This window comes from Petaurus breviceps, unplaced genomic scaffold (assembly GCF_028583685.1).
Source record: "Petaurus breviceps papuanus isolate PSGF00001 unplaced genomic scaffold, PetGlider_PUasm1.0 76, whole genome shotgun sequence".
In the NCBI taxonomy this organism is placed as follows: domain Eukaryota; kingdom Metazoa; phylum Chordata; class Mammalia; order Diprotodontia; family Petauridae; genus Petaurus; species Petaurus breviceps.
Window position 1 is genome coordinate 12,890,159 of NW_027186473.1, and position 26,035 is coordinate 12,916,193.

Sequence of the window (26,035 nt, forward strand, 5' to 3'; positions counted from 1 at the left end):
GAGATCAGTGATTCTTCTATACTGTTATCTACACTGTTTGACTTTCTTCATTTTGGTCTTAGGGCTTGCTTGGATAAACCCATTTTCTAGCTATCTGTGACTGTTATATGAAAAAAGCATTTAGTTGAAGGAATCCAAATTGGTTGAGAATACACTCTTCCCTCTCACAGTTCAGGGTGGGACTATCTTAGAATGACTAGGGAGAGTGGCTGTTAACTGTTAACCCAAATTCTATGCCTGGAGTGCAAATACCAAAATCTGTACTAGATAGATACAATTCTAGCTTAACACCCTTCTTGGAGAAAGGAAGTTGGGGGAATGAGTGCTCAGCCCTGGCAATATTCCTACTCTCCACAAATATAAAAATCAGAATGGCCTGGGGTTTTTCCAGATTGTAGAGTTTATCTGTATAAATATAGCCTTGTAACATGGGCTAACAAGGTCTCTGTGCCTGCAGTTCACATTATTACGTAAACAATAAATCATTATACCACAATTTCTTTTTCATGCTTTACTGCTATAGCTAGCATTTCTAGAATTATATAGAACAAGAGAGGTAATAAGAAGCATACTAGTCTTTGCTTTAAATCTGATAAGAATAACAATGATATTAGCTGGCATTTCTATATGGCTTTAAAGTTGCAAAATACTTTATGATTATTATTTCATCTGAACAACAAACCTGGGAGGTAGGTGCTCTTATCTCTCTTTTACAAATGAGGGAACTGAGGCAGACAAAATGGTTTGCCCAGGATCAAACAGGTAGTATCTAAGGCAGATTTCATCTCACATTTCCTGATTCCTGGTCCATGTCTCTATCTACCGCGCCATCTAACTGTCTGATTATTGGAAAGCCTCTACTATTTCTCCATTTAAGATGATACAAATTATCATATTAAGGCATGGTCCATTTCCTCCCAATAATTTGTAATATTTTAAAATACACTTTTATTTTTATCTTTTTTATTTATATTGCCTAAACTGCTCCTTTATTTTCCCCTTCCCCTCCCAGAAAGCCACTCTTTATAACAAAGAACTTTTTTCCAAAGAAGGGGGGGTTGGGGTGGTATCAGCAAACCAATCAACACATTATAAAAATCAGACTAGAAGAAATGTTCTACACTCATGGACTCCTCCCCTTCCAAGGAGGGAAAGGAAGTATCTTTACTATCTCCTTTTTGAGGCTGTTTTTAAAAAATTATTTTGTTCACATTAAGTTTCAATTGTTTGTGGTTACTGTTCTTTCCATTTTTGAATTTGCTAGGAATGAAATAAAACCTCAGGATCGCTCTGATTTGCATTAGCGATAAATGGAGCATTCTTTCATGTATTTTGCAATTCTTTTTGAGAACTATTTGTTCATATTCTTTGACCACTCATCTATTATGGAATGTTTTTTAAAAAAATATTTAAATTTTGGGGGTTTATTTGGTCAAAAGATTTTTTGATATCTTTTGACAGGATCATGGGATTGTTTTTCTTTGGGAAAGAAGGGGAAGATAAGGGAATAAGTATTTAGACAATACCTACTACATGCCAGGCACTGTGCTAAAGCACTTTACCATGTGAATACATTATTTTGAATCTGATAACATAATCAGTATTCCCAGGTATCCCACAATCTGTAAACAAAACAGCCAAGCTAATAAACATTCAATTATTAGATTTTTTTTTCCTTTTTTTTCTTTTTGGAGGGGGAAAGGTAGGGCAATTGGGGTTAAGTGACTTGCCCAAAGTCACACGGCTAGTTTTTTGTGTTAAGTGTCTGAGGCCGCATTTGAACTCAGGTCCTCCTAACTCCAGGGCGGGTGCTCTGTTCACTGTGCCACCTAGCCACCCCCACAAACATTCAATTCTTGCATGCTGCCATTTACATACAAATTGCTCTCCTATTTTTTGACTTTTGATTTTGTTTTAATGTTTCTTATTGTCTCATGGAATTATTAAACTTCTGTTTGATGCATTCTGATTTTCAAGGAGTCGGTTACTTGACAGTGAAATTTTGTGCCTTTCCTGAAAAGCTGTTAATTCTCTTTTCTCTATAGTTTTTTCTCTATAGTCTTTCCTCTTTAGCTTTCATTTCATAATTCTTAAGTACTTTAGACTTTAGAGTCTACAGGTTCAGAAGGACAATGTTGCCTATTTACTCCTATTCTGATCCAAGAGACTGCAGCCAGAATCCTGCGTTGGGTTTGAGTATTGGGGTCCTGTTCTGAGCCCAGGCCTGAGTCTGTGAACCCCTCTCCAAGTTATCTTGGAGATAGAGCAAGAGCATTGTGGCCATATTCTGAGCCCAGGATCTGGGCCTGGGATCTTGATCTACCCTGGTTCTATATTTCCTGTTCTAGACACTTGACTATGGGCCAAATCTGTTAGAAAGATGACCCACTTTTTTTTTCCTCTTTCAATTTCCCAATCATTACTTAGTCTGGCACCCTTCTTTATTAGAGCAGATATGGGAGGAACTGGGCTATATACCCCTTCCTCTACCATCTTTGTTAGTCTTTTAGTTTATGTTGGAATTATTTACTGAATGTTTGATAAAACATATTTAAAAATCTATCTGATCCTAAGTCTCCTCTCTGCCTTTACCTTGAAAATTTATTTATGGTTTGTTCAATTTATTTTTCTGAAACTGGCTTATTTAATTTCCCTGTTTATTATGTTAATTTGGGTATTTTATATTTTAAAATTAATTTATTTCATTTATATGATCAATTTTGTTGGTATATAATCATGGAAGACAACTTTTAATATTTTCCTTTATTTCCTCTTACTTTATAGAAAAATTTTTAAAATTTTTATATTCATAATTTGCTGTCCCTTTCTTTTTAAACCAGATCATCATTTTAAAAAAATTCTTTATTTTACATATCAATTCAATGGCACTTTCTTCTTATAATTTTGTTAATCTCTTCTTTAATTTTCAGATTAAAAAAAATTTTAATTTACTTGGAGTTTACAAATTTATTTGTTCCCTAGGTGGTTTTTTTTTTAGCTGCATGCCCAGTTCATTGATTTGTTCTCTCTTTCATTGATGAAAGTGCTCAAGAATATAAATTTTCCCTTAAGGGCTACTATAACTGAATCCAAAGTTTTGGCATGTTGCCCCATTGTTGGTATTTTCTTTAATGAAATTATCTATTGTTTCTATGATTTGTTCTTTGATTTCCAAAATTGTTTAGGATTAAATTAAATTCTCCTTTCTTTGAGTTCCCTTTAGTGTGATTTTATCATATGGTGATTAAAGTTTATTCAATATTTCTGCTTTTCCTCATTTAGGTTTTATACCCTACCCCCTAGTCAATTTTTATAAAGTTGCAAGAAACAGTTGAAAAATATGCATACTCCTTTCTATGCTCATTCAGTAATCACCAAAAATCAAACATATTTAATTTTTCTAGAGTTCTATTCAGGTCTTAAATTTCTTTTTTTATCTTTTAGGCTATGTATGAAACGGGATATAGTGAGGTTCCCAAGTATGATGATTGCTTTTCTGTCTGTTCTTTGTAATTCAATTAATTTTTCTTTAAAGTAGATGCTATGTCATTTGGTATAAGTATATATACTAATGAACACTTTCCCTGGCTTCCTTCAAGACAGCTCAAATTTCACTTTCTGCAAGAGGTCTTTCATGGTCATCTCCCCATTCCACCAAGCCTTTAGTGCCTTCTGATCTGAGACTGCCTCATATTACACCTATATAATTCATACATATCTAGTTTTTTGCATGTTGTCTCTCCATTTGAACATGAGCTCCTTGAAGGCAGAAACTGCTTTTGTCTTTCTCTGTATCCTCACAGCTAAGCAGAGTCCCTGACACTAAATAAGTGACTGATAAATTTTTTTGTTTGTTTGATTGAAATATGAAATTTAGAAGAATGGGTAGGCAAGGTGAGAAAGATGAGTTCCATTTTGGACATGATGAATGTGAGCTATCAGAGAGGGGTATACAGGTGGCTGTGTCCAGTAGGTAATTAGGAGCTCTGGGGAGAGATGAGCATTGGATAACATATAGAATTGAGTGTCATTTGCACAGCTGAAGCCTTGGTTATAGATGAAATTGCAAAGGGTAGAGAACTTAGGACACAATCTGGAGAGTGGGAAAAGGAAGATGAAGTGAAGAATCATCACATAGGTAAGAGGAGAACCAGGAGTGACCACTGTTACAGAAGTCTAAAGAAAAAAAAAAGTAACAAGAAACAGGCAGTCAACAATGTTAAAAGCTGAAGCAGTCAAGGAGGCTGCTGACTGAGAAAAGATCACTGGATTTTACACTTTCAAGAGGTGACTAGAAATCTTGGAGTGAAAAGCTTTAGTGGAGTGATAAGTTTGAAAATGGAAAATCATTACATTGGCTTTTGTATGATACCAGATGTTTAATTTATTTGTTGTTGTCAAAACTTATGTTAATGATGTTTCTTTCACCAAAAAAACTTTTCCCAAATAAAGGCTGATCCAACATTTATCACACTCCCTTCTCTATTCTTTTCTCAGTTTATTCAAAATTTAACTTAGTAACAGCTCAAATTTTTCTTCCTGGACATTTCCAAATGATGCTGACTCCATTCTAGCCATCCTCCTCATTCCCCTCCCACCAAATCCCCTGTACCCAGGGTCCCTGTGCTCTGACAGGTAAACTTTCACCATATCTTGCCCTTCAAGTCACTTCCCAGAGATTTCCAGACCAGGCTGCCTCCTCCTCAACCACCTTCCAAACTCCCTTCCATGAGAACCATCTGGATTCTGCCCTGCATCCCTTGGCTCTGATAGGTGACCTTTACCTTCTCTTGCTTTGAACCAAGCCTGCAAGAGTCATTTCCCAGGCATTTCTAAACCATGATCCGCCCCCATGCTTTCTGGCTCCCTTTTAAATACTGCCTTTCCCATTAGAATGCAAGCCCTTTAAAGGCAGAAACAGTTGTGCTTGCTTTCACTAAACAAGAAAACAAACATCAGACTATAGGGATTTCTTTTATAGAAGCTGGAAAATACACCTGAGAGACTGGCCAGGCAAGTAAGAGGCAAACATCTAGAATGATGGGAACATTGTTACTTTAAAGGCTGAAGGAATTGAGGTGAAAAAAGAGATTTAGGTACTGTCAAGCCAGTATAATGATAAGATGGGACTCTTCCTTCTGGGGCAGGGCTGTCAAGTGGCAAGTCAAGATTTAAGTCCATAACTGCTTCCTCATGAGCACCATACAGAGGTTGCTTACATTTATTCTAGCTCACTGTCTAAGGTTAGTGAAACTTTTTGGTCTTGGTATTTCTGTTTATTCTTAAAAATGATTAAGGTCCCTTCAAAGTATTTTTGTTCATGTGAGTTATGTCTACCAATGTTGACCACACATAAGAAATCTAAGATCTTAGTATTATCACAAAAAATAGTTTTGACCTCATGGACCCCTTGAAAGTATTGTCTACAGACCTCCCACAAAAGCACTGTTTTCTATCAAAGCAAAGTAGGAATAAAAGGGAAACATAGAGACAAGATTTTACAATGACCTTTCCTGGATTCCTCAATGTTATTCAAAAATGTAACCCACCTGGATTGCAGGTGGATTCTCATTCTCTCTCTCATTCTCTCTCTCTCATTCTCTCTCTCTCTCTCTCTCTCTCTCACACACACACACACACACACACACACACACACAGTCATGAAAAAAATCCCTTCATATCCCATACTTCAGGAACAGTCAGTACTTTAAGAACTATGATTCATCATACAGATTAGATCAGTCCCTCCCTGAGAGGCAGCATGGGATTATAAATAGAGAACCAGCCTTAGAGCGAGAAAGACCTGGGTCAAGTCCTACCTTTGCTAAATATTAGGCTGTGACCAGGAACAACTCACTTAACCTCTCTCAGTGCCCTGAGGAGAATTCCCTAGGATGATAAATTACAGATGAATTGTTGATCTTCATTGCTGGGGAGAAGTTTACACACAATGATGAAATCCTAGGGGGGAAAAAATGTCTCCTAACTGGTGAAAGAATTGGTATAATTTCCAAAGCCCTTGCCATTCACAGAGTAGCTTACTCAGTATAGGAATTGGTCTTGTAAATCCCATAGCTCACCTTTTTCCTCTTTCCTTCCCCAAATCTGACACATTCTCCTTTTCCTGTGACTTTCTTTGCAGGACTTTCATGCCAGTCCTTTATCTTTACTACAAAATTTAGACTTTACCAAGAAGATAATGGGGCATGGATTGGATTGAGTGCTAGACCAGGAGTCAGGCAGACATGAGTTCAATACCACCTCAGAGATTTACTAAGTATATGACCAGTAAAGAGTGAACCACTTAATGACTGAACTTAAGGCAAATATAGATATACATATACATACACATATATCATAACATGTCTAATGTATATATGTGTGGGAGTATGTATTTATGTATAGATACACCCATCCATCCATTTCCTTGGTGCTGTGTTTTGAGAATGAAAGCAAAAATGAACGGAAGTAGCCTGTTCTTACTCTGGCATTCACCATTGGAATGTGGGCACTGGCAGCTATATCCAGATCCTTCTTTTTTTCTTCTACCACCCAGTATCTTACTCCCTAGTCACCATACTGGCTCCATCACTAAAGAAGAATGTACAAAACAATGGGGAGGGAATCATGACCTGACAACCCAAGCCTTGAATGATAACTTTCTTCAGCCTGAAGACAGAAAAGTCCCTAGGCCCTTTGATAGACTTAAGTGACTCTGAGAACCTTCCCTGATTTGAAAATATACTCGGCCTCCTAATAGGCTGAATGTGGTCACATGGAGCCTGGGGTGGGAGGCTTGTTTTTCAGGAAGGCCCACACCTGGTTGCTTTGTGACTGGGCAGTGGGTTAAGAGGGCTGTGACATTTTCTGAACCTGGAGAAGGCTATATATACCCTGATGTGAGGTTTTGTTTTGGGGCTCACTTTGAGAAGAGTTGTGTGATTTGACCAGACTAGACTCTGGGCAGCCATTGAGCCTATGGGCTTTGAAAACCCAGATGTTGGAGCTTACCTCTCTGGTAACTGACTAGGTATGGATGTTATGGTCAGACAACTGGAAGCCTGTCTGCTGATCTGTTTCTCTGTCTGTATTTTTTGTCTGCTTGTAACCTCTGTATTCTCTGAAGTTCGGGGGGCTGACCTTTTTCCCCCAGAGTAGGTAAATGACATCTTTGATTAAAGCAAGATTGTTAACCCATTTTGGGTTGCTTTCCTTTAGAATAGCAGATCTAGGAACCTGTGTTGGAAGTCACCCTGGGTATGCTAGAGTGCTTGCTGCTACAGTGGCTTTCGGGCATTTATAAAAATTAATAAATCAAAATGATTGAAATTCTCTCTCTTCACTCAGAGGCACCAGCTAGGGTAGAAACTTGACACTCTTGACCAAATCATAATTCTGTCCTTTTCTAAAATCAATATCATATGCCCATAACTGTCTACTTATTTTTTTGCCTTCCCCTTTTAGTAAATAATGGAAACACGCTACTAAGAAATTAGGATTGGTCCTTTATCTCAAACAAGCCAGATCTGTTGTTAATTCAAATAGAAAGTAAACAACTTTAAAGAACAGCAAACTCTGGATAGAAACCTATCCTTTCAAATAGAAGTGTGGGAGGAAGGCACTTCACCATTCACATGTATTCTTGCTTAGGAGCCATTTCATCACTGTTCAGAAACATACCTTGTTCTGGTCACAGCTTTCCCATCTGTCAAAGTGGACAAAGGCATCAGCCTCCACAGTGAAACACAGTCATGTTCAACAGCAGCCATGGCTAACTTTTTACTCTACTTTAAAATCTCTTCCCTCTCTTCAATCACAAGCAAAAATGTCCCAACCCTCAAAAATCTCTGTCTCTCCCAGAATAGAAAGAAACAATGCTGTCTGAGACTATCAAGTCTGTTTGAGACTGTTTCCTAAAAATACAGAAATAGGCTCTAAGAACCTTCTTTTCATGCTTGCAAAGGAATAGTCCATCTCCCCAAAACCTTGTCATCTCCCTCCCTAGGGTTTGGAATGTTTTAATCCCTTACAAAACCAGATGTAAATCACTATTAGATTTACCTATCACAGCATCAATAAAAAAAATCCACATTTAAAAGTACAAGAATGATTAGCCCAGTATTCTAGGTAATCTTCACAGGTTCATGCACAGCAATATTACTAGATAGATCTATAGCTACTTATCTGAACACATTGGTTTAAAGCAGTGGTGTCAAACTCAAATAGAAATGGGGGTCACCAAACCATACATATGGATCCTGATGGGCTGCAATATTGACTTAATTCTTAAAATGTAATATTATCTCTGTTTTATTGTATTTTTTATTTATTTTGTCAACTTGTTTCCCAATTACATTTTAATCTGGTTTGGGCTGTACTCAGGAGTGTTGTGGGCCATATGTTTGACATCTCTTGTATAAAACCTCACCTGACAGACTAATACAGCAACTACCTGTTAAAATTACATGCAGTTCACAAAAATGCTTATGTATCAGTGAGACAGGCATAACCACTGTGAACAAGCAAATATGCATAACAGAAAAGAAAAAGTAAAGCAATAACAGTAGCACTACAAAATAAATTTGCAGAAACAGGAAAATAAGTGCACATGAATAAATAGCAAAACCCACTCATTAACAGACTAATGTCATGTGCAGATACACGTAACAGACAATACATGCATGATACTAACACAAAAGTAAATTACTATAATGAACAGTACAAAAGTATACTCAAAACATGCAGTAATTATGGCTCACAAACATTAAATTATAAGCAAGGCACACATCTGTAGCACCAATGCAATATTTACACAGCCCATGATACAACATCATATGGGTAAACAAGTATTATTGTCTAAGTATATATGTAATGGTTTTTATTACTTTCTCTTGGAACATTATAAGTTCATTAGTTGAATATGTCTACTTTCCTGTTACCTGGTCTGATAGTAGCACTCATTTTCTCTTGAAGTTATTTTACATCACTTTGTATTTTTTTGTGTACATGTTGTATTCCCTGACAAAAGAATGTAAGCTCCCTGAGGGTAAGGACTGTTTCAACTGTCTATCTCTAGCACCTAGTACAATGACTTGCACATGGTCTTCCCAAAGCAGAGTACACAGGAAAAAATCTCTCTTATTCTGTTGACTATCTATTAATGTAATCTAAGATTGCATTAATTTTTGTGGCTATGTCAGTGTTGCCTTAAACTGGACTTGAAGTGTACTATAGTCCCACTATCTTTTTTATGTGAGTTGTTGTCTATACACATTTCTCCAATCCTACAATTGTCAACTTTTTTTTAGCTCAAATATAATCTTTTTACCTTTATTTCAACTAAATTTCATCTTACCAGATTTAGTCCATCATTTTAGGCCTATTGAGATATTTCTGAATTTTTACTGTCTTTCAACATACTACTTATCTGTCCCACCTTTGTAGCTTCTACAAATCTGCTATGTCTCAAATTCCTCAGAGCTTCATGAACTAAAAATTTTCTAGTTACCAATTTGGGGTTAATTATCACTTAAATGTGCTTCTCGAGTTTAATCTCATAACCCAGCAAATTTACAAAGATGGCAAGTAATGGGAACAGTCATTGGAAGAACTGTGAAAAGAGAGGTTCACTCATGCATTGTTGGTGGAGTGTGAATTGGTAGATCTATTCTGGAAAGCAAATAAAGTGTCTAAAATGTCCATACCCTTTCACCTAGATATTCCACTCCTGGTTATAAAGAAGCTCACTGATTTAAAAAGGAAAGACTCTGTAAGACCAAAATATTTATGGAAACACATTTTTTTTGTGTGTAACAAAATTGGTGTCCATTGATTAGATAATGTCTAAACAAATTGTGATAATGAATATAATGGATTATAGCAGTGTTGGAAAAAAGGGATGGGATTGGTGAATACAGAGAAGCAATGAGAAACTTTTACAATACAAAGTCAAGTATGTAGAACCAAGAAAACAGCACACACACCTATTACAATAATGTAAATGGAAAGAACCACTACAAAACAATTGAAAATTTACGTTCCAACATTACAAGAAATCATTTTGGTCCCAAAGGATAAATATGACAAGATCCACCCTCCACCTGCCACATACACACTCCTTGGGGAGGGGAGATAACAGATGTTTCACATTACATATAATGACAGGGTTTTGGGTGGGGGTTTTTTTTTTTTGATGTATTGATTGGTTTTGCTGAATTTTTTTTCTCTTCTTTAAAAAAACTTAAAAAAAACATAACTCTCTCAGAGGAGAGCTAACAGGGAAAAATTTAGGCAATGTAAAAATGCAAGATATCAATTAAAAATTTTAAACAATAATATGCCTCCAAAGTGGTATTCTTTAATTAAAGATATAGGGGCCTCCAAGTTAGACCTACTTTCACAAGTGACAAAAACAAACTTTAGTACTTTCATACCAATGCAAAATCCACATATTTGTGGGTCCTAAGATGACTAGTTCTGAATTCAATGATACAGACCCTCTAGGCACATTTATTAATATTAGTTTCTACATGCTTTGATTCTCCAACAAGTCTCGCAGGCTTATTTTAAAATAAGCACAATCAGCTGAGGGTGAGGTGAGGCGTGGAGGGGGAGTATTTTGGAATGAAATACTAAAGGTCAAAACTAAACCTGTGAGCACTCCCAAATAGAAGACGTTAGAAAATTCATAAAATTCAACAAAAGCAAGTAAGACATCCTTGGCTGGTTGCTCCAGTTTTGTTTACTATGTATTCTGTAGTAAAGAGGGGAGGGGAGATAAGAGATGTTTCACATTACATATAATGACTAAAATATAAATGACATATAAATGACTAAAGCTTAATGAGTCTAAAATAATAAAATGGTGTCTTTAGCAGCACTTTTTAAAGTCTCAAACAGCTATTCTTACATCACATATTTTGTCCTCTTGCTTAATTCTACCTAAGCCCCTTTAACATACCATTCCAAACAATGGCTCACACTTCTTCCACATTATTCATCTATCCTACTTAGCCCTTAAAAGCAAACAAAACGCACAGTCCATTCTTGGCTGATAAAATCCTGTGTACAAGCCACAGGACTGGATAGAGTCACCTTACCTACCAAGTCACAACCCATGTGGGCCTCAGTTTCCTCACCTGTAAAATGAAACTGCACTAGATAGATGATGTCCAAGGTCTCTTTCAACTTTACATTTTATTTTCCTAGAAACAGAATTTAATCTTTCTTCCAGTTGGAAAGAGATGAGCAAACAAAAGTTTGGCACCTAACAGTCCCTTTAGGTTTATCAAGTGCTTTCCTCATAAACTAATGAGTGGTAGCATATTTCAATCCCAAACTTCTACTCGACCCATTCTACTCCCTTTTTCGGTTCCCGGAACATAGAACCAGAACAGTTTTAAAATTACTATTTCTAACTTATTTTTCCTAACAATTAAGTTTTAAGATAAAGAAGCCAGGCCATTCTAGATATCTATGTAAATAAAATCATGAGATTAACAGTTACAAAGGACCTTAGAGATTATGTTAGAGATCAGATGTTAGAAAATGGAAATTTTGCTCTAGGGAAGTTGATCATTAGACTTATATAGTACGGCCCGTCTAGGTGGCCCAATGAATAGCGCACCAGTCCTGGAGTCAGGAGAACCCGAGTTCAAATCCGACTTCAGACACTTAACACTTACTAGCCGTGTGACCTTGGGCAAGTCGCTTAACCACAATTGCCCTGCCCGTCCCGTCTCCCCCCCCCCCCCCCCCCCCCCCCCCCCCCCCCCAAAAGCAAAAAACAAAATAACCAAAAAAATAAGTATATAGTACTCTAGAAAGTCTTGGGTTAGGCTAATTCAGAGCAAAGAAACTTCTGCTCCCGGAACAAAAATTTTTCTTTGGGTTTGAATTCAGGGAATAAAGTCCCCACGCAGGCTCCCACACCCCCGTTTGTATCCAAGTGACCCCAACATATGCTAGTCGGTTTCATCCACCTCACCTAGAGAAACGCGGCTTCGACACAAGTAAACGTGATTGCGGGAGAGGAAATGATCTTACTCTGACGCCTTCAAAGAGTTGCTGTGAGAAAGGCGGAAACCTGAAAGCTCTACTGAGATGTGAGTTATTAACGAACGACTTAAGGCAAGGGCTCCATTTAACAAGAAAGTCTGGAATGCACTTGGTGTTGGTAGTATACGTTGTCTCTTTGCAAGACGAGTACAGCAATCCTCAAAAAGCACAAGGGTCTTTAAAGCTAAGAGGGGTCTCTGACGCTATTTAAGTGTAATTTCATTTTATAGATTAGAAAACCGAGGCCCAGAGAAGCTAAGTGACTTGCCCGGGGCCACACAGTAAATTTGGTGGCGGAGCTCTGATACTAAATCCCAGGCCCCTTCCTATAACTGGGATTTCTCCTTTTGGGGTTAGTGACAAACTCCAGAAGAGGGACCAACTTACTTGTGTGCCCCTCTCCGCCCTCCACCACTCCTCGCCAAGAAAGAGAAATTCCCTCTCTAGAGTCCCCGCTTCCTTCCCCGCTCCCAGTAACTCACCTGCATGGTGTATGGGTTCCCTCCTCACGTGTTCCGGGCTACGTGGAAGGGAGGAGGCAGCGACGCCGTTGCAGGGATTAGGGCTAGGGCAGCTCCGGGCAGCTCTGAATCCTTGAGCCCCTCCTTGCCTCTGCCGCCGCACTGGGAGCGCACGGCCCAGGAGCGCTTTCCAACAGTTTGGAGCGCCTGCGCACGCTCCCTGAGGAGGTCGGACAGGTGCAGGGCCAAGCTGGTTTCGAACTCTACCTCGAGACGCTAGCCCAGAACCCAGCCTACCCTAGCCGACGCCGCCCGAGGACTTCGTAATCCTTTTGCGCTCCACGGGTAAGGTCCCGTTGCCTGGTAACTTAGAAGCTTCGGGGGAGGATACCTGCATGAGAACGCAGAGACCTAGACTTTGCCATGGATGTTCTGGGGTGAGCTCCCTAGTTCCAGGCGCAAGATTACAGAAAGGAAGAGACCCTCACCATCATTTCCACCCCTCCAAAGACCCATCTCAGCGTCCCAAGTCCTGGATTTCTATATAATAAAATATAAAAAAAACAAAAGGAACAAATGTCTTTTGTCGGCTGCTCAAAAGGGAGAAGTGCTCCATTTCCACGAATCTGGACCCAAACTTATAATCATAAACTGGGCTGCGTCAGGGAGTTACAGGAATACAGTTTCGTCCACATGGGGAACTCCTTTGACAGAGGGAGGTAGCGACCTGTCGATAACGTGACGGGGAAAAGAACTGAAGAGTTGTCTGAAGTGGGGCGACTTGAGCGGGGTCACTGAAGACCGAGGGGGGAATTTGAACTCGTCTTCCCGACCCTGACTTTATTCATTACGCATCTGAAGCCTGTTACTACTTAACATCCCACACCTAACCCCTCCCTTTTTAGCAAATGAAGAGCCGGGACAATCCTTACCCTAAACTTGAAAAAAATGAAAATTGTATACCATAGCAACCCATCGTGGTACTACGGCTTCGTTCACCACCTCCCAACGAGCTCCAAAACTACAACGGATCCACTGCACACCCTTATCGTTATCTTGAGTAAGCCGAGCATTGCTAGGTTATCACCTTTGTATATTGGTAATCTCCCAAGATCTGTGATTTCGTGGATATTGGCACTTCCTACACCCAAGCAGATCACAACCTTTCTGATCGGTTTTCCCTGCTGCCGACTTGATTTTGAGCCTTCTTAAAATGAGTTAAACGAGGAACTCAGATCTCTATCTAATCTATCTATCCATATCTATCTTAATTGAGTCAGTCCCTGTTCCTAACTCTAAGCCTCACCTGCACGGGAGCTGCAGCCTGATTTTGCCCTAAACTGACACTACCTTCTAAAGTGCAGGGCACTTCCACGCATCGGGGGACGACTTTAGTGGAGGGAAATGGTAGTAATATTGTAGTATACATGACTTCAGAAAGAAGTCTGAAAATCACAAGTTGCTTACTTAATCGGGCTCTTTGATGAATTACAAATTAATCTCAAGAAATCACAATATTTTACCTTTGTATTCATTGAGAAAGCTGTCCCCGCCCTCCACAAACACGTACTTTAATTTTCCAAGCAAGTGACAAGAGTTAGCATTAGCACAGAGAGTCTTTTGGTGTTGTCAGCATTGGCACATAAAGTCCTTTGTATGGAGGAAGCTGTATTGTCTGCCCCATTATATTCCCACTGCTTTGTTTAAAAAAAAAAAAAACTTCATTGATTTTTATCCCCGAAAGCAAAAAAGCATACCTTCATTAGGACGAAATAAAATATTAAGATAATTTCTCTACCAAGTGTCTCTCATTTCAACAAAATATTGATAAAGAAAACTGACAACAGCAATGTTTCTGACATGCAAGAATCAGTTTTATTAAACACTAGTATTCATGTTTATTAATCAGTTTTATTAAATACTAGTAAGTATTCGACCACTAGGAAACATTTTAAGATGAAATAAAAAAAAATTCCATTCTTAACTAAATCTAATTGGGGCCCATTTACATTCCAGGGAATTCTCAGAAATCGTACAATTGATAGGGAATATTCTTTGAACGACAACAACAAAACCCCATGTTCTCTGCATGGCCACTCCTTCAACATAAAAGTGCTTCAAAGGCCTGCAAGATAACGAAATTACAATTAGCTAGAAGTGTCATATTAAATATATACCCACACTAAATATTTCATCATACAAAGAGAAAACAGTTGACATTTCTTTTTGTCCCGTTATAGGGCTAGTAATTGTGTCAAGTGTCTGAGGTCGGATTTGAACTCAGGTCCTCCTGACTCCCAGTCCGGTGCTCTATTCACTGGGCCACCTAGCTGCCCCCTCTGCATAATACTTAAACAATATATATAAAAACAGCAGCTATGCTCATGTTTACACTCATTCGAATATTAAACTGGCAACTCAGTGGATAGAGTCAGATGGAATTAGTAAGACCTAAGTTCAAATCTAGCCCCAGATACTTACTAGCTGTGTGACCCTGGGCAAGTCACTTACCCAAGTTTGCCTCAGTTTCCTCATCTGGAAAATGAGCTAGAGAAGGAAATGGCAAACCACTCCAGTATCTTTGCCAAGAAAACTCCAATTGGGGTCACAAAGACACTACTGAACAATAACAAAATATCAAAGTGCTTTACTACACAACTCAATTGTAATGTATAAAGTTCCTTGATGCCATCAGAAGTTATGAATAGTTTGTTTTAAATGAAGCATCCCTATGCAAATTCTCATTTTTGTACTACATTTATATTTTAAAATTTTATAGGTAGTAAATTTAAATTCCATCTATGGAATAAATTCATAAGCCACTGTAAAGAGCTAACTACCATGTAGATAATTAAGCCGCATCTTAAACTGAATTGCACAGCTAGGCATTTATTTAACCAATATTTATTTGACTTAATATTTCCAGAATGAGCACAGTGTCTGGCACATAATAGGGGCTTAATAAATACTTGCTGAATTGAATTTTCAAATCCTTTTATGACTTCTAGTGACATTAGAACACTAATGTCCTAGTGAATGGTATGGTGAGGAAGTGACCCCATTTCTTAAAAGCTATGCCAGTGAAACATACTCTGATAGGTCATAATAACCTGGAAGGACTTCAATGTGCATTTGGATAGACATCCTATAAAATTCAGCCAAAAGTGATATATGGGATAGACATTACTGATGGATAATAAACTGGGCCTAGAGTTGAAAAGGAAGAAAAGAGCAGGTTGGATTGATTTGGGAAACTACAGATCTTTTTTTACTGACTCCAAGCTTCCTATGAAATCAAAAGCCCAGTTTTTCAATATTAACATTTTGCTAATGTTGCTATATGGTGGCAAGACGTGGAATACCAAACTGCTTCTGAAGAGCTAAAGATGAATATATGAGTGTCACACAGAGGGCGATAGAAATACATGGTGGACATGAGTGGACCTCAGTATATAACCATGGAGGAACTCCAAAGAATAGAAGAAAAGAAGTCGTCAAAGAATTGTATTACAGGATGAGAAAATGGGCAGGTCACATGGCAAAGGTAAGGGATGACAGATGTACTATTAGAAGGCTCTTGCAATGTGGGGAGAAATCAAGGAAGGCTGCTAGCATGTTGAGTGGACCCCCTGTGGCCAACTTTTGGGGAAAAATGGACAAAAATTGAATAGCATCTACAGGCATGAAAGTGTTACAACCAATACCATTGGACAGAATTCAAAATCCATGAGATCATAGATCATTTGAATATTGATTGCTGTAGACAGCTTCTGAGCTCCTCACTGTATTCCCATTGCTGTCACTGTAGCCCAAGACATACATGAACCTATCAAAGTTACCTGATGCTGTGGGACTTACAAGAATGGCGGAAGTTCTACCATTTCCCTTCCAACCCCTCCTTGGAAACAAGAATCATTTTATAAAGATTCATTTCATATAGTCTCCATATTACACACACACACACACACACACTGTTGAACATATGGTAAGATATATGTTAATGTGATGAAAATAACTTCAACAGACTTTATTTTGAGAACATTTGAAACCAGGTTAAAAATATGAAACAAGTACCTTTTTAGTGGAAAATTGTTGACCTCCCATTTCGAGGCTAAAAAAAATAACAAAGACAAATGAGAAATTAGCTCAGTTTAACTAACAGATGGTTTCTATTTTATTCACAAGGTAATATTTCTCATTTTGAATTTATTTTGTCATTCTAGCTTTACAGAATACATGCACAATCATTTTAGTTTGATGCTAACGTAAATAGACCTGTTGGGATCAGGCTCATGGATAATATATAGGGTGTCCCAAAAGTCTTGGTGTAGTCTAAAGCTTATGACTGCACTAAGATTTTTAGGACACCTTGTATTAAAAGAAGCAAGAGCTTTGGGAATAGTTTCTGGAAGTAAAAGCAACAGGAAAAACAGCAACAAATGCAAAAACCCTGAATTACTGAGAAAAGTTTTGAACATACAATAATAAAATACATAATAAAGCCATTCTTGACTTACTCTCAGTTAGATTTGTGGACCTAGATTCCCACATGGATTTAATCACTTAGGAAAATTAATTTAATTTTCAGTCTACTTGAGTGATTGGGACAATTACTTAGTTAAATATTCGTTAATTACCCTAGAGAATGAATATAGCTTCTATAGGGGAAGAATGTGTTTGGTGCCAGAGATTCCTTATATGTGAAGTATGTCTTACTCTTGTGAATAAATGTGGAGGTTAACTGAAATTTGAAAATATATCTTATATTATTCTATGTTATTATTATGTCTTATTCCTCTTTTTTCATGTTACAGTATCATGAGTATCACTTTGGGTATGGGAAGGCATAGACCAGAGTTAATTGGGATAATTAAGCACATATGACTTGTGATCTATATTACTGGAAGGGATATCCACATTTATGAGTATCTATGCTGACTCTCCCCTCCCCCTATTGCCTTTTTTAGATATGTAAAAAACCACAAGTGTCAACATTCCTTTTTAATTTTAAAAAACACACCAAGTCATCAATTTAAAAAAAATGTTACCACTATTAGTAATCCATGAAACACTTAACAAATGCCACTAAACAAAGATACAAGTCATAATTCTTCACTTATCAGAATTTCAACTTTAGAGTACGTGTCATCAATCAGCCTGGCTAAGTCTGAAGAGACTTATCCCCATGATGGATGTGGGGTAATGATTTTTTTAGTCAAATCAACTAAATTTTGGAGGAGCAGAGATACTGTTGCAAGGGCGGGTGGGCCCATACTGAGGAAATAATTTACTTCTGATGTATTATTATTTACAGTATCATTCATTATTTACTTTTCATAAGTAAATTTAAGAAATACTTGTATCTGGGCAGCTAGGTGACGCAGTGAATAGAGCACTGGCCTTGGAGTCAGAAGGACCTAAGTTCAAATCTGACCTTGGACACTTAACTAGCCGTGTGACCTTGGGCAGGTTACTTAACCCCAATTGCCCTCCAAAAGCAAAAAAAAAAAATATGTATATATTATTAGCTTCATTTATAAATGTGGAGCCAGAGAAAAGTGAAAATGTTCATTTGGTAAAATACTATCTTAGTGGTAGAAAGAAACCAAAATTAAATCTCATGCTATGGTAGGCAACACTCAATCTAAGAGAAAGCCAGCTTGTTAGCCCATTATTATAAAATACCCTAGTACTTGTTAATTTTTTAATAAAATGTCTGGATGTTTAACAAGATCTTTCCACTTTTATTCAGATATTTAATACCATAGAGTGGCAACAGTGTAGAGGACAGAGACCTGACCTTAGAGTCAGAAAGTTTTGCATTCAAGCCCTTCTTTTGAAGTTTACAGGCTGTGATCCTAACTAGCTGCTTAGTGCTCTAGGCAACTCTCCAAGACCAGTAAGTTTTAATTTTGCATTGTTATAGGCTGCTTCCTTATTGGAAGTTGTGCATGCAAGGAAAGCAAAAGTCCACTTCTCCATGCCTCCACCCAGATGAATTCTACATAGAAACTTTAGTCCTTTCCCTAATTATCTGAACTGTCTATATTATTACTGCTTCATTATCCTGTGTACATAGGAAGTCAGAGTTGTCATGGAAACAGTCGACCTGATTGTCTAGGATCTAACTCTACCAAGTTAGGGAGAAGCTCTTACAGAAATCCAGAAAAAAATTCCATCATGCTGTTCTATTTTACCTATTGTTATCTGCTAGGGTGAAGAGGTGAAATAGTCTTAAAACAGAGCCTTAGTCAAAATTGAAATTAATACCAATGACTTCATGTATATTTCATAGGGAGAGGGATCGGCTCTGTGATTTCATGGGTATAGAGTGCTTCTTCATGAGAAAACTCCCTCTCACTCCAGGTTGGCGTTGGCATAGACACTGCAACTTACAGTCTTAGAGCACTTCCTAGACCACTGAGATGCTAAGTAAGTTGCCCAGGGTTACACAGCCAGTATGTGACCAAAGCAGGACTTGTAGCCAAGCCTTGTTGTCCTTCCTGCCAGTTCTCTATCTATTATACCATGCTGCATCTAATATATACAGACACATGCATACATGCATATATGTATATGTGTATACATATGAACACACATATAAAACATTTAAAATAATACTGTGTTCTCATTGATGGTGTTTGAATGTTCTCTAACAACTGACTTAAGAAAAGCCATGGTATGATCATACCCTGAATAAAAAGTAGCCCCGACTTTGAATTCTTTCAGGTCCTTGGAATTCTTCCTAGGAAAAAAAAATGACAAATCAAATAACAATAATAAAATAATTTATTAAAAACAAAATCCAAAATTTAATAAGAAGATGGAGATGAGGGCTATTTTTATTTATTGAATTGCATATGATGAGTTTTAGACTAACGGTTTGCCAGAATGTTAAACTTAAAATTATTTTCCTCCTTCTGCAACAGCTTTAAGTGGCCTGACAGACACCGCATAGAAACTTTACCACAGAATGGCTTTTGAGTGGAAAATAAGCACAACATTTTAAAGCATGTCTTTAAAAGTACTGATTGTATGTGTTCTTGTTATCCTGCGAACAAAGAAGAGCATGGAAAGATGACCAAATTTGGGCTTAGAAGGTCATGCTGCCTGGGTATCCTCGGCTAAATCATTTAATCTCATTTGTGAAAAATGAGAGCTTGAGACAAGGTAATCTCCGAGCTGCCTTCTAAAACTCAGTCAGATGATTCTATGAATGTAGAAAAGGATTTTGGAAAACCTTAAAAAAAAACCCAACAGATTAACAGAAGAACCTGGTATTTTCATAGGAATTCACATAAAACCTAGCTGACATTGACATTCCAAAAAAAAAGTATATCAGTTTACCATCAGAGGTTTTGCAATTTATTTACATTTCGGAAAATGGTGATGCCATAAGAATACCAGTAATCAATAAGCTAGATAATGTTTATATTAGAAACAATTATTTGCATAAGAGATGTTTCATTTACTGCCTTAAAGAGAGGATAGATAAATATCACACTTTTCATGTAATTATTTCAAGATGGCAAGAATATAAACCTAACCTTCCCTAGAATTATCTCACTTCCATCATTAACATTGTTAACAATGGAAATGTCATTAATTCATATCAATATTTTCATCAATTCATGTTAAAATTGTTCATTAACATTATTATAACCAGGATAATAATAATTAAAATTATTTGTCTAGAATAACACTTTTTTGTCTAGAATCACAATTTTAAATCAGATGATATAATTCTAAGTACGAAAATTCTAAGAAATGCTTCTGACTTCTAGCAAAATCCTGAAACCTATTTTTACAGCAAATATATGTGTATGTATGTATATATATGTATATATATATATATATATGATTTATTTGCATATCACAGAATTTAAAGATGGAAAAGACCTCAGTGGTTACATGGCCAACCCATTCCTGCAAGAATTCCTATTAGAATATACTTAATGAAAGCATACTATTTTCTCTCTCTCTCTCTCTCTCTCTCTCTCTCTCTCTCTCTCTCTCCTATTTCTTTTCTCTTGTGGTTCCTCCCTTTGGTTCTAATTCTTCTTTACAACATAGCTAATGTGAAAATATGTTTAATATGAATGTACATGTAGAGCCTATATCAGATTGTACACTGTCTTGGAGAGGGGGGACGAGAAGGAAGGGGAGAAAATTTAGGGCTCAAAATCTTATGGAAGTGAATGTAGAAAACTAAAAATTAATTAATTAATTAAAATTTTAAAAAGGGATATACTTGACAGTTGGTTAAGTCCTCTAATGAGGGGAATCTGCCACTTCTTGAGGCAGTCCATTTATTTAACTTTTGCAGAGCTCCAATTGCTAGGAAACATTGCTAAATCAGCGTTTTTATACCTTCCACCCTTTGCACATGGTTCTCCCCTTTAAGACCAAATAGAATAAATCCAATTCAGTAGATACACTCTATGAATACCTCTGCTTAACTACTCTTCCATATGACAGCCCTTCCAATACTTGAAGACAACTTTCACTTCCCTGCAGAGTCTTCCATTTCCTGGGTTAAATGTTCCCACTGATCTTCATATGACAGGGACTCAAGGCCCTTTACCATCCTGGTTGCTTTCTTATGGACATTCTCCAATTGATCAATATTCTTTTTAAATAGTGGGCCCTAGAACTGAATACAATACTCCAGTCCTTCCAGATCACAATGTGATGTGACCAGGGCAGAACACAAACTACTACCTCTTATTAATAGGGAAGCATATTAGTGCATACTAGAAAGAAGAAATAGGATAGCAAATTTGCAAACAAAAATGTTTATAATTTACCAACATAATATCATGGATTCTCAGAGTTGCAAATGACCTCAAATATTATCTGGTTCAACCCTTTACTTTAAGTGTAAATTTCCTTCTACAACATCCTTGATAAAGGGTGATCTTGCCTATATTTGGAGACCTTCATTGTCAGAGAACAAACAACCTCTTGGGAGAAACCCATTCCACTTTGGACAGTTTTAACTTCTAGGAAGCCCTTCATTACAATGACCCTCAAATTTACATTACTCTATGGCTTTAATTCACTGATTCCTCCTTCTCTGACCAAGCAGAATAAGTATAAATATTCCCTCTTTTACATGAAAACTCTTCAAATATTTGAGTATAGAAATCTTCCATCTTATCCCCAGAAACTTCTCTAAATATAAGCTTAGGTAGGAATCCCCAGTATCTTCCATTAGTCCTTGCATGGTATAATTTCCAATCCCTCTCACTATCATAGCACCCACACATGGATGCCCCACTCTAGAAATGGTCCTGGCATGGCAGAGTAGAGAGCTCTACCATCATTCAAATGAATCCATTCTTAGGTTAGAGGTCACATACCAAGTATTTAGACGAAGGGAGGTGATCTTTCCATGTACTTTAACCAAGAAAGGACAGATATTTCTTATGTTACTCTGACACCTTGTGGCTTTCACTGTTCTTGTATCTTGATTCTATCCTAAGACATAATAGGCATCCCTCCTATTTCAAAATACACAGAAGCGGAAGACCCTCGAGTAGGAGTGTCATCTTTAGCTTCCTTTTCACTGGGAAGGAAACTCTTGGAAAAGTTAACATGCAAAGGAAATTGGTTAGTAGAAGTGATAGAGATTTTACCTGTAGGAAGTAGGAAATAAAAAGTAACCTTCTGGGTAATCCAAATCTAAGGATGACAACAGGATAGTACAGAACACCTCAAACCATTTACACATATTGCTTTTTCTCTCCTGTAACTAAAGTATTTCATTATCTAAATATATGTCTAATTAATATGTAACCCAAGCTCAGCAAAGGTTATGGTGACATTAAATATTGCCTTTCCATTCTGCAGAGGTAGAATCGTTGAAACCAGCAAGAAACTGTTGGAGAGCCAAATTGTTAAATTTTCAGTGTAAGCATTTATATCTCTGAAATGAGCAAAAGCTACAAAGCAGAGCTCAAGACTTTTTTTGTTGATTGTCTAGACGTAAGACAGTCATGGAAACAATGTTGGTAATGCAAATTAAACCTAAACCAATATCGTACACACCTCTTTATTTAAAAACAAAGGATTGCTAAAAATTTACCAGCATACTTCTGCTTTTAGGGTTCACTACTTCTTTGTCAAATTGTATATGATGTAAGAGTAACTTAGTTGACTAGAGATTTTGGCATTGGGTTCATGGCTAACACTGAAAATTTAGATAAACTCCCTAAAAAGGGTAGATGACAGAATACTTGGTTTTGTTTGTAGTAAAAAAAAAATGTGATTAAGATATTTTCTAACTGAATCACTGTTAACTTTTCTGCATTGTAAGAAACTCTCTACAACTTATATGATATATCAGGAGCAAAAAAATGGAATATTGTTGAAAATTTCAAGTTTAATTAAGCATTCTCAGGGTTGCAGAATATTTCCAGAATAAAAATATATTAATGTGCTGTCTTCAATTCCAAAGTTTTAAGGTACTACGTAGATTCTTTTATACTCATCTCTAAAGTTTCCAAAGGCAATTTTACTCCTGAGAATTCATTCTATTGACAACTAAAAAAAATTTTTTTTAGGAGAAATATGGTTGCCATAAAAATAAGTTACAAAGGACTTTTTTCATTAAACTGTACATATTTGAAATGCTAATTTGAAACATTAGCTTGTGCTTAAAAAAGAATTTTGATTAAATATCAGACTCTGTGACATAGTTTTAATGACTGGGTAAGATATTCAGACTTAAAAGTAACATTTTAATCTGAGTTCAATAAAATAATTTAATTATATCTACTTTAAAATTATGGGTTTAGAATTTGAAGTAAAAAAACATATATTTTGAATAGGCAAAAATATTTCATGATTTGAAAACAAAAGTTAATTTAAATAAATATAAATTCTTTATTTTAAAGTATTTATAAATGTTCAACTCAGTTATATCTATCTTATACATATATATTTGGCTTCATGTATTTTTGGTTTATTATTTGTGTGAAAATAAGATATCTATATCTACTTTCTTAATTAGGTTCCTAAACTTTATCCTCTCATACTCAGATCTTAAATAGGATATTGGTAGCTATTCAGCATTAAATACAGAGAAGAGATAAATAGTGCTTGAATGTTGGTGGCACAATGGATACAGTGCTGGACCTAAATTCCAAAACACTCATCTTCCTGAGTTCAAATAAAAATACTAACTTAGTTGAGTGACCCTGGCCATGTCACTTAACCGTGTTTGCCTTAGTTTCTTCACCTGTAAAATGAGCTGGAGAAGGAAAAGGCAAACCACTCCAGTATCTTTGCCAAGAAAACCCCGAATAGGGTCATAAAGAGTCAGATACGACTGAAATGACTCAACAACAAAATCTTCTAATCCCCTCCTCATTTTATAGCCTCTATTTATAAAGTGACAAGAGACTTTACCACCAGGAGATGCCTTGTATGAAATAGCTACTATATCCTCATAGTGCTGGATGAGGGACCTTCTTGCTAGGAAATTCCAGTTGTCTTCCTCTTGGATGAGGGAATCCTCGTGGCTACTGTAGTATCATGGTGTTGGGCCACAACCTTTCTAAAAATAGAGCGCACATGGGACACAATGCTGGGAAGGAAACATTTTAGGCTCCTTGAATTTATAAGGATGCATAGGGGGTCCCACCAGAAGAATCAAGTTAACTTCACATTGTCTGTGAAGTTAACTGTCTCATATGAGACAGAATGATGCAATGGAAACAGGAGCTAGAAATCTGTGTCCTGGAGTCAATTCTCCCACTAATTTAAGTACCTTTGGTTAACTTAATTTCTTTGGTTCTTGTTTTCCTCACCATGTAAAATTAAGGTATAGGATTCAATTTTCTCTGAAGTCCACTCTAGTTCCAAGATCTATGCATTTCTCTGGCATGGGTGTTATACCTAAAGAATTGTTTTCTAAGACCCCCAGACTGGACATCCACAGACAGAGCTATACCACAGAATGAAGATGCAAGCATGCAGTTAATATTACATACGTTCACTTTGAACCTCTTCATTCTTCTTTCATGCAGTTGAGGAACGAGCTGCAGCAAAGGATGGACGACAGACGACTAAGGGGACATGAATACAGACACATGAGCAACCATGATTTCCTGGCCCCGCCCTTACCCACCATGCTGGCTCCTGGGCAGTAGTACATGGGAAACAAGTAACTAAAGATGTGAACCAAAGTGGTCTTTTTGGAGTACTTTGTAGTGTGACAACTTTAAGAAACCAACGTGGAAAATTGAGCCATTGATTTTTTTACTGGACAGAAACTTAGAGCTGGATCCCCTGAATTTTATTCAGGATGATATAAAATGATCATTTTTGTCAATTTACTTCATTAGTTCTGGAAAAGAATCATCTTGGAGTGGAAAGTGTCTTAACTGGCGATCAGGACACTTGGCTCCTATTCAATTCAATACAACAAACTAAGTATCTACCATGTGCAAGACAATGTGCTAGGTATTTGGAGTACACCTGCCTTTAAGGGTCTTATACTCTGCTAGTCCCAGATCTGACACTAAACTAGCATGTCATTTCTTTCTCAGTTTCTTCATCTGTAAAATATAAGGGTTGAACTGGGTGAACTCTCCCCAGCTAAGATATTAAGACATGGCATGAGGAAATGCATCCTTAATATCAGCAACAGCAAACACAATGATTACCAAGTGGTATTATGTCATTATGCTGTTGCAGCCATGAAACCCTAGCCATTTGCTTGCAAACTTATATTCAGAGGGATGGATTGGAATTTAGTAAAATGCAAGTCAGTGAGATATGATGATTCCTTATACACTGAAAAAATGGTTCCCTGGAGACACATAATATCAACAAATCTAGCACCTGGCATTGCTTTTAAATCGAAGCAAACTGAGCAAGACCACAGTGGACACAAAAAGGACAGTGATAGGTTATAGGTGAAAAGTGGGCTGTGCTTTTTCAGAATGCCAAAATGGAAGAAAATGAAAGCACATCTGAAACAAGTATACACGTTGTTGGACTTCATTTAAAGACATTGGCTAAAACTTAGTTTATTCACTAAAAGAAACTATTGTAATCCTTATGTAAAATAACTGGACATGTCATAATCTATCATACTCAATTAGAAAAATTCTAGAATAACAGCATCTCAATTGACATCTTTGAGTATTTAATGTACTAAATATTTAAAAGAGTGAAGCATTTAGCTTAAAACTGGTTATGCTACCACTATTTAATCAAAAAAGAGATATAGACACTTAGAATATACTGGGCTCTAGATTTAGTCCTTAAATTGCATTTTAGTTGAATACTGAAAAAGTCCATTAACTCAGAGCTTTTATTAATACATTTTTAAAAATGTAACTAACACTAGCATATTTTATTTTAATGCAGAGGTTTTTAAGTATTTACAAAAGGGGGAAAATTGGTTATTTTTAAAATAAGCTTGAACTTCACAAGAAAAACTGAATTCCAGATACAGTTATCTTACTTATCTGAGAGACATTTCCTCACTAAGGCCTAAGTAGTTA

General features: G+C 36.9%; 1 protein-coding gene and 1 long non-coding RNA gene across 2 annotated transcripts in view; both read right to left on the reverse strand.

Moving 5' to 3' along the window:
- PDCL2 (phosducin like 2) overlaps positions 1-12,712 on the reverse strand; it is a 35,157-nt gene extending 22,445 nt beyond the window's left edge. The window contains exon 1 of the mRNA XM_069105034.1: positions 12,540-12,712. Within this exon, the coding sequence (XP_068961135.1) occupies positions 12,540-12,545 (6 nt within the window). The 5' untranslated portion in view covers positions 12,546-12,712. The remainder of the gene's footprint in view (positions 1-12,539) is intronic.
- A 1,733-nt stretch (positions 12,713-14,445) lies between these two features.
- On the reverse strand, positions 14,446-24,565 carry LOC138174720 (uncharacterized). The gene is made up of 4 exons (XR_011171807.1): positions 24,515-24,565; positions 19,210-19,263; positions 16,593-16,629; positions 14,446-14,643 (listed from the first exon to the last, which is right to left on the reverse strand). It is a non-coding gene; the product is annotated as an uncharacterized lncRNA (long non-coding RNA).
- Positions 24,566-26,035: the final 1,470 nt, after the last annotated feature.